Below are 17,983 nucleotides of genomic sequence, written 5' to 3'. Positions count from 1 at the left end.
TGTTCCAAATGAATGAACAGATAGGACAGGAAAATGGGACAGTCTACTATAAGCCCCAAGCATCTTGTGTATTAGGGAGACAACCCAAGTCTTATGGTCCATTTACCTGTCCAAAGTTCCAGCCAACCATGCCAATTCGATTTGTGCTGCCCACATAGATGATGCCAGAATCTTCTTCAACATACTCTTGTCTTTCGGCGTGGTTACTCATAAAGACATCATCCGCTGTTTGACAGAGAGGGGGGGGGGGGAGAGAGAGAGAGAGAGAGGGAGAGAGAGAGAGAGAGAGAGAGAGAGAGAGAGAGAGAGAGAGAGAACAGATGCCATCATGAACCAATGAAATCAGTCCTCCCACTCTTGAAGACTAGTGTTGGGATTAGAGCAAGAGTCATCTTGGGCCCATCCCCCAATCTCTACTGAAGAATGATGTCTTGGGCTATGACACCTCCAGCTCTCACTGTGGGTACTCAGCCTAGAGAGAGAAGCTAAGCTGACCCAAGAGTCTAAAAACTGGACCTAAGGATGAGATATTTGCTCCTTCAGATAGAAGGGTGCTGCCACATTGTAGACTTTTACTCTTCTATCGTCTCTTATAATTTATCATGCTGTGCGGGGTATAAACACTCACACAAACTCCCATGGGAGCTCTAGAAGGGAACGACACAATGTACACTTAATGGGAAGGGTTTGAAGATGGAGGTGATAGTGTAACTGTCTAGAGTCACACAGCCAGGTAAGTGCAGACCTCCTGACTAGTAGCTTTTCTGCTCCTCCCATGGCCCACAGGCTTTCTCCAACCAGATCTAAGCCCATACGGGGCACAGGTTAGCCATCTCTCTTTTTCACACTCATTGTTTCTATCAGGGATGTGTGGGGAATGCCGTGCTTAAAGACCTACCTTGCAACCACGGGTTGAAGAGCATTATAAACGTGCCAAGTTTCAGAGAGGAGGCCCTGCCCCTGGAGGAGATCTCAACACTCAGTGTGTACAATCCGATGGGAGCACTGACAGGACTGGCAATAGCAATGGCCAGATTATTGCCACTGTTGGCTTTGAGCGCTGCATTCCAGCCACCCGTGCTTCTCCCAGAGATGGAAAATACAGCCTTTGTCCTGGCTGACTCAGAGGGTTGGGGACCTGTCAGAGAAACAGAAAATGAAGGAAACAAAGGGAGCTGGGTAGGACCTAGAAGAAATCAGGCTCTGATGCCACTGTGAGTCCCCCTAGGTCCATAGTTTCTCAACCTGTGGGTCCCATGTCACCTAAGACCATCAGAAAACACAGATATATATAATCCGATTCCTAACAGTAGCAAAGTTACAGTTATGAAGTAGCAATGATATAATTTTATGGTTGGGGGTCACCACAACATGAGGAACTGTATTAAGGGGTCGAAGCATTAGGAAGAGTAAGAACCGCTGATCTAGGTCTTCATCCAGAAAAGCATATCATCATTGTGCTTGAGGTAACTGGAGGGAACATGCTAGTCACAGCCTTCTAGATGTGAAGACCATTGGTCTCATGCTCCCATAGTTGGCCCTAATCAAGACATAGCCCAAAGTCCAGTGAGACCTCAGAAGTAACCCAGCAGGCATTTGTGGAGGGGGCATGGTGAGTACCTGTGGAAACAATGAAATTCAGATCTTCTCCAGACTCAAGACTTCGGTTGCAGACTAATATTATCTCCCAGGGCTGTCCTCTCCGCACAATGGAATCCTGGCTGGAGAACTTGTCTGTGTGATGCGCCCTTCGATTCATAGGCACCTGCCAGTTGACGTTTTGGATCTGTAAAGCTGTGAGACAGAAAGTAGAATCTGAAGTCTTGACGGAGAGGGAAGACGTGCACAGCGTACCGAAAAGGCATCCATGCACGAGGAGGCAGCGACTAGCTGACAGTGTAGGAGTCACAGTAAGACATAAAAGCTTTGATTCTGCATAGCAGAACGGTCACCACTTGTCCCCATTCACCCTTTCTGTATTCAAATACTCCAACTCATATGACCCAAGATCACATAAACGTCCCGCCTTTCAGATGGCCAAGCCGCTCCACACACTATCCCCTCTGCTCAGACTCTTTCCATCCATCTCGTGACTTGTCATTAGGCCTTGAGGAATAGGCTGAACACTCAGGGAAATATCACTCAACCAGCTATGGTTCAAGAAGAACCATGTCATGAGAGACTGGGAAGACAGTTTGGTGGATGAAGTATGTACTGTGAAACCCTGAGGACCTTGGTACAGATCTGTAGCACTTGCGTAAGCAGCCGGGTGTGTTGGTGCACAGCTGTAGCCCTAGTACTAGGGATGGAAATAGGCAGGTCCCCGGGGCTTGCTGACATGGCAATATAGATTGAAACAGCTTGCTCCATGTTCCAGGAAAGTCCTTCCCTGGGAAATATGGTGAGGAAACATTGAGGAAGGTATCCCAACATCTACAGACAGCACATTCCTGAGCATACCACAGTGTGTTCCTGGACACACACAGGTTAAAACAAAAGGAAAGGAAAGAGAAGTGGGTGTCATCAGAACTCCAACAGAACTGAGGGGAGGTGATTCCTCTGACTCCAAACGCATCTTTCCACTCTCGAACTAGCCAGTGTTGATGTCTATATGTTTTACTCCTGTGTTTAGCAAATTCTTGGTGTTGGCCTTGGCTACCAGAGAGATCAGTCACAGCTTTAAGCAAGCATTGATAGTCCTGGGGCTTGGGGATTATTAGCAGAAGCAACTTGCAAGTGCTTCCTATGACAAATGTCTCAGAAGCCACCCTCCTCCACTTCTCCGATGACCGTGGAGGCAGTGGAGCGAAACTACATTAGGCTTATGGGAGATGACATAATTTATGAGACATTTAGCTCAAACCAACCTGTTGAGAAATCGTATTCTTTTGAGTTATAGCTGAGATGTTACATCACTCCCTCCCCTGCAAAACAAACTGCTCTCTGTTTTCACGATGAAATACACCTTGATGAGTATATGATGGCACATCCCACTGCCAGAAATCATTCCCATTTGTGTGTGTTGACAGACTGTCCATGAGGATACATCTTGATCTTTATATTCTGAGGCCTAGCACTCCACTTGACTGATTAGGCACAGAAGTGAATGAAGTAATATGTAAATGAACAAAGAGAATCCAACATCAAAAAGTAACTATCTTGGGGCCTGGAGAGATGGCTCAGTGGTTAAGAGCATTGGCTGTTCTTCCAGGGGACCCATGTTAGAGTCCCAAAGCTCAGGTGAGGGTAAGAACTGTCTGTAACTCAGTTCCAGGGAACCCTAAGGCCTTCTCTGACTTCTGCAGGCACCAAGCACAGGCGATGCAGGCAAGACAGCTGCACAACCCCGAGATGAAGATAGATAGATAGATAGATAGATAGATAGATAGATAGATAGATAGATAGATAAATAAATAAATAAATAACCAAATCTATTCTAAATACAACTCAAAATGTAGCATACAGAATGGGGTGAATGTGGGGTACTCAAAGTGGTGTGTGTGTGTGTGTGTGTGTGTGTGTGTGTGTGAGAGAGAGAGAGAGAGAGAGAGAGAGAGAGAGAAAGAGAGAGAGAGAGAATGAGACCTATTATTTATAAAGCACTGTCAGACATGTTGGGAGTAGAAACATGTGAAATGTACATTGAGCGTTCAAAGGTCTTTCTCAGTCAGTAAGACAAGAAAAAGCCATAGGAAGGATGAGATGGGAAGAATCCAGTTTCTTCCAACTAAAGGTACACGGAAAGTGTAGGCAAGAGAGAAAGGTTTTGTTTTGTTTTGTTTTGTTTTGCTTTGTTTTGTTTTTGTAGAGACCAGAAAAGGCTTTACTGAAAATACTTGACTTTAAAAGAAAACATAAACTGGCAGGAAGCTATCTATGAAGGTTTCTGGTGTTCAGCATACCTAGTCACTAGGGAAATGCAAATCAAAACCACGAGATACCATCTTGCTCTGGTAAGAATCACTACTTCTCGAAATACAAACGATAAGAAATAATATGAGCTGAGCAAAAAACAGCCCTCTGAACCATTGGTAAAAATAGAAATTATTATAGTACAGCTATTGTGGAAAACAGTATGGCAGCCCTTCAAGACAATTAAAAATTGAACTGCCCTATGGTTGAACAACCCCACCATCACAATGTAATAAAGGAAATGCAATCAGTAAAACAAAAATCTCTACTTCTGTGTTTATTTTAGCATTTGTGTGTGTGGGGGGGGGGGATGGGATAGGACCTTGTTATTTAGTTCAGGCTGGCTTGCTATATATCCCAGGCTAACCTCAAACTCATGACCTTCTTCTCTCAGCTTTCTAGGGGCCAAGGTTACAGGCATGTACCACTATGCCTAGCTTATTTGAGCATTGCTTACAAGAAGTAAAAACAACCTAAATACAAACCAGTTCATGAATAGATAAGGAAACTGTGGTATCTCTACATACAATGAAGTGTTACTCAGATATTAAACAAAATGAAATCTCATTCTTTGGGACAAGCGTGGCTAGACCCAGAGGACATGCGTTAAGTAGCATAAGCAAGGCACAGGGTGGAACATGGCCTCACTCATGGAACATGAAAAGGTTGATTTCGTACATGTGGAGGGGCAGATTGGTGCTTAGCAGAGTCTGGGGGCTATGCAGGGACAGATAGCTGGGGAAATGCTGTCTGGGGGTTCAAGTCACAATTAGATAGGAGTAAGGAGTTCTTTGATTGTTAGAGAAATGAAAAGTATTTGTGGAGATGGAAATGTTATACCTGAATTTAACATCATACGATGTACACACGTAAGCCATCACACCATGCGTGTAAGTGTGTGTGATTTACATAGACCTTGAGAGGGGAGTATTTTGTTGGATGCCAAAGGACATGCTGTATCCCAGACAAAAAGGCTCTAAAGGGTCTGGAAAGTGAGGCATATTGTGTGTCAAGAGCAGAGATCCTGTACTGAAGGGAGAAGGAGAGCAGGTGAGAACTGGGGGTGGGGGTCTGAGATAGGGGCTTCTACCAGAGCAACTTCACATAGATGCTCTCTGTCTATGGGATGCTGAGCCAAATCCTGCTTTTGGAGAAAGGGGTTTTACAATGTGATCTTGCCACTGGATCAGGGTACTAAATATTCATTCATTCATTCATTCATTCACCCAACAAATATTTATAGACAATAAGTTAAAGCGTTTTACACAAATTAAGGGACATTTCTGTGTCAGATGGAGACAGCTCAGACATAGGTCATTGTCTGACAGATGCTGAGATGTACAGAGATTTATACAGCTAGGGACTAGGGACTAGGTCTGTCTAGGGCAAGGTGGATCTCTGAGTCCAAGGTCAGACTGGTCTACAGGTTCCAGGACACCAGAAAAACTCTGCCTGAAAAAACCAAAAACTAAAAACAAGACAAGAACAAAAGCAAAATGGAGAGAGGGGGGGGAGAGGGAGAGGGAGAGGGAGAGGGAGAGGGAGAGGGAGAGGGAGAGGGAGAGGGAGAGGGAGAGGGAGAGGGAGAGGGAGAGGGAGAGGGAGAGGGAGAGACAGAGGGAGAGAGAGAGGGAGAGAGAGAGGGAGAGAGAGAGAGAGAGAGAGAGAGAGAGAGAGAGAGAGAGAGAGAGAGAGAGAGAGAGAGAGAGAGAGAGAGTAGTTGGCCCTCTGCTGTGGGGAGAGCCACATGTACTGGCATCTGTTCCCATACACACAGGTTTACTCCTCTCTTGGCTCTCCTAACGTTTATGTGCTTTGCGGTAGTTGTGCCTTCCTCATTCATTCCAGAGACCAGTGACTGTGCTTGGAAGGAATGGTGGAGATGAGGCTGAACTTCAGGGCACTGAGGCTGTAAGGAGCTGATCCTTCCTACCAGAGATGGCAGCAGACGGGTCAACTCCGGTGTGACTGTGGTGGTGACATCACTGCACTAGCTGAAGTTTGCTGGACTTTGATGTGCTAACAATAGGCCCAAGTCTTTACATGCCTTAACCCATTAATGCTGTGAGTTACAGTCAGAGTTTTACAGATGAAAGAGCCAAGATGTGGGGAAGCCTTGGCCATAGTTACTCCTTCCTGAGTGGGGTACAGTAGGTACACTGTCATGAGAGACCTGAGGGGTGTTGTGAGATCAGGAAGGCTTTCCTGAGTTGAAGGAAGAAGGAAAGGTAGACTCATACGTGTCACCAGTATGCAGTGTGTCAACTGTTGACCACACAGAGAACCCATTATGTATCTATACCATGGATGAACTCTGACAACTGCAAACAAGTTCAGGAGACAGAGCATCACATCGGTACCTAGAAATCAGCAGAGCATGGACTATGTTGTGTGACACAATCAGACATGTGTATTTGGTATCCGCCTTTTCCAGGCGTAAGTCTTCTAAAACATTTAGAATCTTGGAAAGGGTTAGTGTCTTTTTAAACTAAGATAACTGGTGACTGGGAGCTCAAGCCTCAAAATAGTGGCTGGTTGCCTAGGAAACCAACCATGTCAGAGGATTAGAGACTTCAGTTACCATGACCCTGTTCTTCAGGGAAGGGAAATTGATATAATCATCAATGACTATGGTCATTCTTAGTCATTAATTAGCTCTGTGATCAATCAAGAATGTCTATGTAATGAAGCCTTCCTAAAACCAAAACAAAGCTTGCTTTAATTTGTCCATAATTTGGGTCAGCAGTCTTTTTCTTCACATCTGTGGGATTAACACAGACCTGTGAAACTGAGCCTTTATTCCATAAAGTTCCAAACAGTGTCAGGATTGAGTTCAGCCACAGGGCACCTAATTAATGAACCAAGAGGTCTGGCTGGTGTGGAAACCTCATCCATTTGTTAACTAGGAGCACTTAAAGCAGTCTAGAAGCAAACTGTTTCCTATCCTCCAGATCTTACTGACTCTACTCTGTCACTGTGTCCCCAGTTCTTCTCTTGGGAATAGGTCCCATGGAAGACTCAGAACCCAGATGCTGCTGTAAGTGGTAAGAGGTCCTCAAGATGTGCTGTCTACCCACTGACATTGTAAGCTAAAAAAAATAGGGACAGTGAGAATCTAGAGGAACAAAACATGTTTTCAGAGGACAATCTTTGGGAAAAGTGAGTGAACAGACTCTATCTGGTTTGTTGTCCCTGAGAGAGCTGCACAAGAAGACCTGCTGGCTGCCTATCTCAGACCTTGTTCCATCCTTGAACCTCTGAATCAGGAACTCATGTTTGTGGTTACTAGGGGCCTTTGGCCACGCCCAACTCATTGCTCTTAACAGAGCACATTGTCTGCTTTGCCAGGAGAGTAAGAAGGAAAAGGGGAGAAGGTGTCAGCCATCTTGGGGTCTCCTCAAGTCAAAAGCTCATGAGTATGTTTTAGTCTTGGCGTGTTTTCTATACTCATTTGGGTGAAAGGAAGAGATGAAGGGAGAGTCTCATTGGCCTGTAGTTGAGCCATCAAGTCACACACTTAAATATTGTCAGCAGGAAAAAGAAAGAGGAGGGGCAGAGCTTGGTTTAGGGCACAAGACTAGCATGATAAAGGCCTGGGTTTGAGTTCAAACACTGGGAGGTGTGTGTGTGTGTGGGGGGGGTGCATGCGGGGGAAGGAACTCTGAGAAACAACTCATTAGCTTTCTAAGCTGCTCCCTGCATAAAGATGGGACAGTCTGGAGAGAGCAGCAGCTTGCAGTCACATGCCCCTGGTGTCTCACTGCAGACCACTTTCCAGTTCCACACTAGGCTGAGTTACTGTTTTGTATCAGTGTCAGGATGAAGACATTGCTCAGCAAATATCAGTATCACCAGCATTCTTGATGGAGAAAGACTGCTAAATTCTATCCCAAAGTTCACTTGTTCCCCCTTTCCTATAAATAAATAAATAAATAAATAAATAAATAAATAAATAAATAAATAAAAACCATTTTAATAGGCTGTGTATGTCACAGGTTCCCGTCAGGGGATACACATGAACTATGTCTGGCCAGTGGCTTATAGGCCAGAACTTCCAATGAGTCTTTTTTAAATTGCTGTGATATGTATATAGAATAAAAACGAACATCTTGAGAATTTTAAGGTACACTTCAGTAGGTGTTAGTATATTTGTATGTTGTGTGAACTCTATCTAGTTTCCAGAAGAGTCTGATGCCCACCATGGTCACTCCTCCCTAGTGTCTCCTGACCTCTGGTCTGTTTCCTGCCTCTAGGGTTTTGTCTGTTCTGGATGATCTGATATAGATGGAACCACACAGTATGTGACAGTCTTGAGGTCTGCTTCATTTCTCTCATTACAATGTGTCAAGGCTCAGTCATGCTGTAGAATGCTGGCATAGCTTATTCTCTTATGGCTAAACCATATTCAGTTACATGAATACACCCATTACTCAGCTGACAGACAGTTGTTTCTATATTTTGGCTGTTGTGAAAAGGGCTTTTATGAAGCAAGTATTTCTTGGAGATTCCGTATTCAATTCTTTTGAAGAAGATCTTTGGTTCTGAAAGAGTCTCACTATGTTGCCCAGGAGTGCCTTGAATGTATGGCCGTATTCTATGTCCATACACTTTGAACATGTCCAAGCTTGCCGGAACTTTTGATCCTCCTGCCTCAGCCTCCCAGGGCTTAGATGACATCACCTCATCATTACCATCAAACCCAGCCAGGAGACCTTTTTGACAGCAGTTGGCAAATGTGCTTGGCCTATTTTCCTCCCCTTTCTTCTGTCCTGCTGTCTGGGGTGTAACGTGATGGGGATGGGGCTTGAAATATCCACCTCAGATGACACAGGGCCATGCATGAGGGAGAGTAAGCTGTGAGCTGGTCAGAGCCTGTGCTCTAAGAACTGTGTAGTTCCCTTCCCTTCCTCGACCTCCCTACATTCAGACCCCTTGTGTAAGGAAGGAACGAGCATCCGTGTTGCTGGTTTTTTGTCGTTGCCTTTTGGGGGCTCACTATCATTTACAAGTAACCGTAATCCTATGACTCTGTGAGTATAGCTCTTCCCATCTCTTCTGGGGCTCACGTCTGGCAGGTCAGCGTAAGACGATGCCAGACTGTGACAGGAGATTACCATCAGCTAAACAGGCCCTTAACAGCCCAGCTCTATAGAGGAATTGCTGGCAGTAGATGTCTGAGGATGCCTTTGTCCTCAGTGTTAGGCTGAGAAAGGAGCTGGCAGGGCACCATCACTGCAGGCCTAAAGCTTGGGAAGCTGGTCTCCTACACACATTTGTGTGGACTCTACTCCTTATTGTGTCTCCTTTAGACAAAGATGCATTCTTATAGTACGGATTTCCAGAGGTAATTAATGCTAATGGAAACTATACTCTACCTAATCTTTTATGTGTGTGAGGGATTTGCTTGCATGTATGTCAGTGTACCACGTGCATGCCTGGTGCCCTCAGAGGCCAGAAGAGGTCATCAGATTCCCTGGAACTGAAGTTATGGATGGCTGGGACCCCATGCGAGTGTTTGGAACTGAACCTGGGTCCTCTGAAAGAAAAAGGCGCTCTAAACTACTGAGCCAGCTCTGCAGGCCCAAGTAATGGAAATCCTAAAAGTTGTGTTTAGCTGAGTGGATTTCAGGATAGAGGCCACACTATGAAACATATTTCGGTGTTCTCTAACATTGATTTGTAACTGAATACCGTAATGTACATATTCTTGACATTTTCTCCATTACATCACCTTACAAAATATGCTGGTTGCAGTCTGCTAAAGTAATGCCACAATCTGAAATGGATTGCAATGAGTGTCTTGAAAAATGGGGATATAATTCAATGTAATTCTCATATTTCACTTTAGAAAACCAGATTCCCCCTCTCCCACTGCAAAATAGCAGAAGTGACCTACTGAAAGCACAGAGTGGTTTAGAAGCAGAGCTAGTCCTAGAAGCCAGGTCTCTGATCCAGGCCACAGAAACAGGAGTCATTCCTCAGGTTACTCCCTCAGGCGCCAGGTCATGGCCACCCACTCCCTGGCTCAACAGGACTCACTCTCCTTTCTCTTTCCAGCTGGTGTCCATTGCTTTTAGCCAGACACCTCCAAGCCTGGTGCAGCACACACACTATAGCATTTCCTGACACTCAAGGCCAGGATCTGTCAGTAGGCAGGGGAAGGGTCTGGCAAAGTTCCTGGGGTGAAACCCTGGCCAGGCAGAGAGGCCTTGGGTAAGGACCTCAATGTCTGTGAACTGTGGGTGTCTCAACAGTTCAAAGGGAGTAGCGAGACCTCAACATCTGCCTCTTCTAAGGTCAACACTGGGTGGGGAAGGCTATAGCTCCTTCTGCACCAGGCATGGAGCACTGCACCTGCATCTTTTAGCACTCAGAAAAGCCCATGGCATTACACCAATTTACAGATGGGGGTGCAGTTAAGATCCCCTGGGTGAACTCATTTCTCCAATATCCCAAGCTCAGACAGAACCTAGACCAAAGGCCAAGCTGGAATCCAATTTTCCTTGACAAAAATCTAACTCCAAGCTTCTAGCTGCAGCCAATTACCATGGTGGTTGTAGAAGCCACTAACCACAGCCTTCTCTGTGCCCTGACATCATGCTGACAGATAAGAGGCGAAGGTCTTCACATGTTTCCTCCCTAAAGAGAGAGCTTGTCATTGCTCCTGATGGCGGCTTCAAGCCTTGACACATCAGGAGAGGAATGTCTTGATCCAAGAGTTTCCCAAACCAATCAAACCAGGAGCTCCGGATTTAGGGCCATCTTTGGCACTTAAAAGAACCTTTCCTGCCAATTCTAAATGTGTGGCTGGGACAGAGAATAGTTACCTTAGTCCTATGTATCATTTCATACTTGTGAAAGTTCCTTCACACTAATGAGCTGTGTAGCTGCTCCATGGGGGTTTGGGGAGGGGAAGGGGAACAGCTACCATCATCTCCCAAGGGAGAGAGGCTCAGCAAGGGGAATGCAGTCTCCTTTGGAAGCCATCTCTCAGCCCAAGAGACCCAGCCTTGTTTCCTTTCCTCCCAAGCGATACAGAGAGAATTTTCAAACTCCAGCACACACCCCAACCTGGCATGTGGGCCCCGGGGAAGGAGAATAGCTGCACTGCACCATGTGTAAACCACAGCCCTGCAGGGTAAAGGGTGACATAGGAAAACCATTAGAGGTGAACAAGAAGAGTATGTGGACCCAAGGGTACCTAGGAACGTGTGAAAGGAAGGTGAGGGGGAGGCTGGAGTGACTGGAGCTAGGAAGAGGTCCTAACGGAAGAGGTCCTCTGAAAGTCACCAGGGAGTAGAAAATGGGTTTTATCTCATGATGGTTTCTCCTTTTAAAACAGAGACTTTTTTTTTTTTTACTACTCTCTGATGATTCTATATGGAAACAATGTCTTGGTCAGATGTATACCCGGTTTCCTTTCCCTGCTCTCCCTTGGCACCCTCAACAGGGATCACTCTCTTATCCAGTTTTCTTAAGATCCCAAGGCAAGGAGGAAACAGGCTTAAAAAAACAAACAAACAAATAAACAAACAAAACCTCCTAAGTGCTGCTAAGCCATACTCATAGACATTCCTAGATGAGTATAATCCACTTTAGAGCTGAGGAAACAGACTCACAGGGTAGAGTCCTTCTAAGATCACCAGGGACAGGGCTGGAAGCCAACTACTTCAACAGTCCTGCTCCTGGATGTAATCCTAAGTGACAGTTACAGTTTGAGCAGCCCAAAGGCCCAGTGGGCTCTGCCTCTGATGAGCAGGTAGCAGATGCTGAGAGAGATGACAGGCCATTGAGCCAGGGTGGTGAGTGTGTGTGTGAGTGTGTGTGAGTGTGTGTGTGTGTGTGTGTGTGTGTGTGTGTGTGTGTGTGTGTGTGTGGTGTAATCTGGTCTTCAATGCAAACAATGGATGGGCTGGAGTCTCAAGATATGGAGTCCAGAGAGAAGATCTGCTTTTTAGAGAGCATGGATACTTCTCTGGTCCAAGGAACTGAAATAAAGCTGTGAAAGGGGCTTTAGCTGGTTGTAGGTGCATACACAGAAGTCAGGAACCCAGGAGGAATTCTCTTCTCTGCAAGAAAGCAGCTGAAGTCCTAGCTCAAGAAGGTGGCTCAGATCTGGACACAGAGCCTAGTGGAAAGGCACCTTGGAGCTGGGGATTCAGCCCATTTTTGCTACCAACTTGCTGTTTGACTTTCCTAAGGCTCTCCCTATACCCAGGCCCCAGCCTCTTCCTGGCAGAAGATAGTTGTACTAGATGACAACTGTCATTCCCTTTTGGTGACATTATAAGCCCCCAGAGCTCCTTTTGTTAGCATCTCAGGCATGCCTGTATTCATGAGAGGGAATTGATGGTAAAAACATCCCCTGCCCAGTCCTCATCTGGAGATTTTCTCAAGTGGCCCATACCCACCTTCCGCATCTGGATCGGTTCTCTTGCTCCTAACCACCATTCACCACACTTTACAGGTTTGACTCATGCCTAGTTTGGGTTTGGCATTGCTGCCGTCAAGGTCCAAGGCCGATCACCATGACAGGCAGTAATTAGCAGGGCCCAAATCCTCGACAGTAACCACGGAGTCAGAAAACCTGCACTTCTTGTTCCTTTCCAGTCGCCTTCCCTGGTGCTGTTCATAGGGACAGTCGGGATCTTGTGACATGCTTGCCACATCTACTGCTGGGTTTCCATACAGCAAGTTAAGTCAGGGAGCCTGCCAGGGTTAGAGGATCTGTAATTTACTTAGGAACATTCCAGTTGACGGTTTCTCAACACTCAGCTTCCACGTGTGTGTGTATGTCTCTCTCGCCCTGTGAAAGTTGCTTTCTTTTGTCCCTGCTACTGACAGCCAGGAAAAGTGTACTGAGAAACCCACTTGACTTTGTAGGTAGCAATGGAGAAGCAGTACCAATAAGACAAGGCTTGTCCTCAAAGGGAATGTGACCCCCGGCTGTGTTGAACATCCTATCCTGCCTATCACTCCATCCACCCCAGTCATGTTCCATCACTGAAATATGCCAGCGAAACCCAGCAGGTACTCTAGAACACAGACACCCCAAAACACAGAGTCCCCAAGACAGACCGCTGTTCCAGCTGGCTGCTCTGCCAGCCCCAGAGGGTAGTATGGGTTCCCACAAGAACCTGCTGGAGAGACACCACACTCACCACTCATGGTCAGCTTCTTCTGCCTTTCCTGGGGCTCCTCTGGGAATGACAGAGATGGTGTGGGGAGACCGGCGCCAAGGATTGCCTTACCATTTATAGAAGCCTCTCCTACACACCCCAATTAGAATTCTAATGAGGTGGGCGAGGCACCAGGTCATTCCTGTAGTGCCTGTAAACGTTTCACTTACAACATACCCGTCACCCAATGGGAGGTCATCCTGCTTATGCAAGACGGGCTTGGAAAGAAGAAAGGAGATGAAAGAAAGTCGAATAGTTTGTTCTTACAATTCCTTGTTTTATTTACAAAGGTAAGTGACTTCCTGGACCCCCAGCATTTGGGAAACTTGTCCCAAGCTCATGCCAGGAAGGCTTTTGTAACAAGGAGATAGATGTCTAGAACTTAGCAACATCCTTTCTCTCTGTGTACAAATATTATTAGGGCTGACTGCCTCCACACGCCACAGTTCATGTGCCCGGGATGAGGGTAATAAGGTACATTTGAGGAAGCTCACAGCCCTAAGTTCCAGTGCTGGCTAGGTCCTGGGTCACTCTTCAGATCTGAAGCTTGGAAGCTTTGGTTTAGGTTTGAGGATAAGCCTACCCACATGCTCACCTCACAAGGATGGAGGAGGATTAATTCAACATGATTACTTAAGTGGAAAGTGAATATATGTGCCTCACCATGGACTACATCGAAGATCTTGAAATCAGATGGCAGTTAGAACCCAGGTTAGGGGGACCACAGTCTGTCTTTGTAAAGCACTAGAAATGTCCACTGACTTTCCAGCCGCGCACTCTCTCCAGGAGTGTAGGAGGAGTCATTGACCTGGTTTTTTCTTTTGTTTGTTTGTTTGTTTGTTTCTTGCCCCAGCTTTAAAGGGGGGAGATTAAGGGCTGATGAGGTGGCTCGGTGGTTAGAAACCTTTCCTGCTTTTCCAGAAGACCAGTTTTGTTCCCATCACCTACACTACACCACTACAACCACTACACGTGGCTCACAGTCACCTCCAGGTGTAGCTGGCTGTTTGGGAGACACAGCTGGAATCACAGTTCTTGGGAAGCTGAGACAGGAGGATTGCAATGCAATGCAATGCAATGCAATGCAATGACTCAATCAATAAATAGAATAAGTATTGAGAGTTTAAGAGCTACTGCACTGCACTGTAACTGTCTGCTTGTCACCCCTAGACTGAGCTCCTTGGACGTACAGGCTGTATGTTATTAGTTTTCTCCCCAAAACCTAGATGAGTACTTGACAATGGTGAGAACACAAACCTGTTTAACTAAAAATTAAAACATTATTTTATTAGCTTGTGTGTCGTGCGCATGTGTGAATGTGTGTATGTTACAGATCTGAGACAACTTTGGGGTGTCTGTTCTCTCCTTCTGCCTTGTTGAGGCAGGGTCTCTATTGTTTCAGCCATGCTGCTACTCTAGGCTTAGGTGGTCCTCCAGTTTCTGGGAAATTCTCGTCTCCCTAGGGTTGCTGATGTGTGCAACCATACCCAGTCTTTTATGTGGATTCCAGGGATCTAATTCAGGATGCCAGGCTTGTGTGCCAAGCACTCTTATCTACTGAGCAATCTCACTGGCCCCTGCTTGAATACATGAATGAATGAATGAACGAATGAATGAATGACTAAAAGGATGATAAGAGGATGTTAACTTCTGTCCTTGTGGTGGTTCCTGTGGCCAATGCCTTCATGCGTGTTTCCTTTTCCCACCCGCACATATATCCAGCATAGGTTCTATTGTTGTTGCTGTGGTATGAAGGGGGCAAACAGATGAACTCAAGGCTACGTACGTAGCTGTAGGATTGGGATCCAAATTTAAATGACTCCAGATCTGGTCTGCTCAGTCTCTGAAGGCACTTCCTAGATGATGAGGGAGCTTGGCCTTTTTAGGCTCCTGATAGTTTTTTTTTTTTTTTTTGGAGAAGTAGACAGTCAAGAAGACAGCAGAGGTTTCAGAGGTGTCTGGCAAAGAGCCCTGAATCCCATGTGGAGGTTTGAGGGTGGCTGTGGCCCATGCTGTTCTACCAGCTGTGACTCTGGGGAAGGCCTTAGTTATACAGGATCCATCCTACCAGGAGCCTTGAAAGTCACTATGTGACCCAATGTGATAGACGAGTGTGGAAGCACTCCAAGTACTCTTGAGTATGGAACAAGGACAGGGAAGAGTTACCCATTAGTGCTAGTATTTCTGTTGGCCTGAGAGCCTTTGAATAATATGACAAAGTAACCCAAAGAGGACAAGCAGCTGGTACTGCCCTTGGAGAAGAGCCTGAGGTCATACAGACCCAGGTCCATAATCTGGCTTGGTCAAGTCACCCCATCATTCAGAGCTTCCGTTTCCTTGTCTGTAAAACTGAGGCAGAATTGTTGTGAGAATTAAAGGAGTCGTAAAGACCTTAATTAGCATGTCCTCTGGCACAGCCCAGTGCAAGCAGTCAGTGCTGAGATTGTTAAAATTATTATCCTTAAAGAATTGCACAGTTCTGAGTGTCATGAATTTTGCAAGGGGACCCACAAGTATCTATGCTGATGCCTGGTCATATGGTCTTCCCTTGGACCAGCCTTTACCCGAGTGTGGTAGATAAATCCAAACACTGGACTCAGAAGACTCAGATGCAAATCCGGGCACTAGAGCTTGCTTGCTGTGTGGTACTTGGCTGGGTACTCTGCTGCCTGACCATGAAGACTGCTGAGCTGCAGGGAAACCCAGAACCATTGTTTGGTCACTGCTAGGAATACTTCCTGAGACATGGCTTGGGCCAGTTTCCCTTGTCCCCTTCAGGGCTGCCCATCTAGGCTGGCCAGCAGCCTGTTAACTCCCCCAGCTGCCAGGTGCAACAGGGAGTCTGCCTGAGCCTAATGCTAGCTGTGGGAGGATTGCATCATGGCCACTGCCACAGCCCCAACCTGCAGGCAAAGTATAATTGCTAGCTTTGTCACAATTTCAGCTAAATGATTTTCAATTCATAGTTGAGTCAGACAGCTATCCACGGGATGAAATTCCTGCTTGACCACACTCTGCGGCCCAGACACTGGGTAAGATGGAGTACGCAAATGGAGGCTTTTAAAAAGAGAAGCCCATTGATCATTTGCCTTTTTTCTCTCTCTAATTAAAGGATTTAGGATGCTGAAGATTTCACAACACAGAAAGCACAGGCTCCGAGAAGTTGTTCAGCCCAGATACATCTTCAACACAAACCCCACACCTAAAGCTCAGGGAATATCATACTGGACAGAAAGACTTGAACAACCAAGAGGACCTGGACATACGACAGGAGAGCGGCACCCATCAAATATGGCTGTCTAAACAAGACCTGAGCAACGACTCCAGTTGACATAATGGAGGAACTTTTAGGGGCCACCCTTAGAAGAACTATAGGCAAGATATGACTGATGAGAGGGAGAATTAGTTTTCCCTAGGGATGTGCCCCCTGATTGATTAACTAATATGGGATAGCCAAACCTAAATACGTGTGCATACACACACACACACTGAATAAATATATAGGTTCAATTTACTGAGTTTGTTTAGTACTGTATGTGCCTGCATGAGCGTGTGTGTGTGTGTGTGTGTGTGTGTGTGTGTGTGTAAATACATGATTTTGAGAGAGAGGACAGGGTTAGGACATGGGAAGAGAGGAAGGGAAGAGGAGTATGTTGCAAATATAGTACACATTTGTAAAAATTTTAAAAGGAAATTAAGAAAATGAAAAAAAATTTTTTAATTCAAGAGTAAATTGTTATTAGTCACTACCCATGCTTTCAAATGCCTTTCACACAGTCTGGCTGCTTCTCTGCTGGGACTTGATGCAGAGCTGATGGCGCCTCTGTCACCTGTAGCCCTATGAAGCTTCCTGTGGCCCCTTTCCATGTCCATATGAACACACACACACACACACACACACACACACACACACACACACATACTCATGCATTCACCACTGTTCCTGATATCACATTGTGTGCTAAGAGTTCCACATCTGTTAACTTCTAAAACATCGTGGGGAGCATTAATCCATTTCACAGCTAAGAAACTTTGCTTACAGAAGCTAAGTAGCTGTCTTGATAAGGTAATGTGGACCCACCAGGATCTACCTAACCCAGGTCCTTCTGTTTAGTGAAGCCTGGTTCCTAGGAAGGCCCTCACCTGGGTCTTCTACCCGGGAGACACCGATGTTACTGATCTCAGTGGTGCTGTTAGCAATCCAGGGCTGAACAGGAAGGTGTGGACTCTTGGGATCTGATGCCAGAAACATCAACTTCAATGTTTGTGTCCCAACTTTCTACTCCTGTTCAAACACAAATCAACAAAACCTTGTAAGAAGAGTAGGTGTTTGATGATCTCTCTTAAGTCGTCTGTGTGCATTTCTTTGACTGACTGCTGCAGGGGGCACAGTGAATTCTAAGTGATGTCTTTACTTGAACAGTCAGACAGGAAGCAACAGAAAATTTTGAAGATGATAAACTAATAGCCAAAGGGGTGTGTATCACTTGTAGTCAACTTCCAGAAAGAGTGATAGATACTGATGACGGCAATAAGTGAGGTCAGCTTATTAAAGAAGATGCATTTCAGATAAACCAGGAAGGAGAAGATCAAGGAAAGGCATGCACGGTGACAGAGAGTCTTCATTCCATGGGCTGCACATGGCTTTCTGTGGGGCACACAGTGCTTGCAGTCAGTAGGGAAGACTGGAAAGGCTGGCCTCCACTTTTCATCCCAATGGTCACCCTAAGTTCTTAGACCTAGAAGAGAAATCGGTGGGTGGGTCTCAACCCCCTACAAGACTCTGTTGGAAGGCTTCTCTGCCAAACTCTTGGCCATTCATGAGCACAGGTGGGAAAAAACAAACGCAGAAAAGAGACTACAACCCACCGTCTGGTTCCTGATGGTACACC

At 45.9% G+C, this 17,983-nt stretch overlaps 1 protein-coding gene, 1 long non-coding RNA gene and 1 other non-coding gene across 5 annotated transcripts in view; 2 read left to right on the top strand and 1 right to left on the bottom strand.

The window, feature by feature from the left end:
- The window catches only part of Tgm3 (transglutaminase 3, E polypeptide), a 62,606-nt gene that overhangs the window by 24,917 nt on the left and 19,706 nt on the right, over positions 1 to 17,983 (bottom strand). The window contains exons 1-4 of one of the 3 annotated variants that reach the window (NM_009374.3): positions 13,074 to 13,143; positions 1,621 to 1,794; positions 899 to 1,138; positions 107 to 225 (exon numbers count right to left, since the gene is read on the bottom strand). In NM_009374.3, the coding sequence (NP_033400.2) occupies positions 107 to 225; positions 899 to 1,138; positions 1,621 to 1,794; positions 13,074 to 13,080 (540 nt within the window). In that variant the 5' untranslated portion in view covers positions 13,081 to 13,143. Of the gene's footprint in view, positions 1 to 106; positions 226 to 898; positions 1,139 to 1,620; positions 1,795 to 12,323; positions 12,379 to 13,073; positions 13,144 to 17,983 lie in introns of those variants that run through there. The other 2 variants (XM_006499151.3, XM_011239437.2) reach the window with 2 other exon arrangements.
- Mir6339 (microRNA 6339) lies at positions 9,075 to 9,191 on the top strand. Its single transcript, NR_105757.1, has one exon. It is a non-coding gene; the product is annotated as a microRNA 6339 (primary transcript).
- Positions 13,286 to 16,601, top strand: Gm52561. Its single transcript, XR_003954059.1, has 2 exons — positions 13,286 to 13,381; positions 16,204 to 16,601. It is a non-coding gene; the product is annotated as a predicted gene, 52561 (long non-coding RNA).

This window comes from Mus musculus, chromosome 2, assembly GCF_000001635.26.
Source record: "Mus musculus strain C57BL/6J chromosome 2, GRCm38.p6 C57BL/6J".
NCBI classification, from domain to species: domain Eukaryota; kingdom Metazoa; phylum Chordata; class Mammalia; order Rodentia; family Muridae; genus Mus; species Mus musculus.
This window is presented reverse-complemented; position numbering and strand designations above follow the sequence as displayed.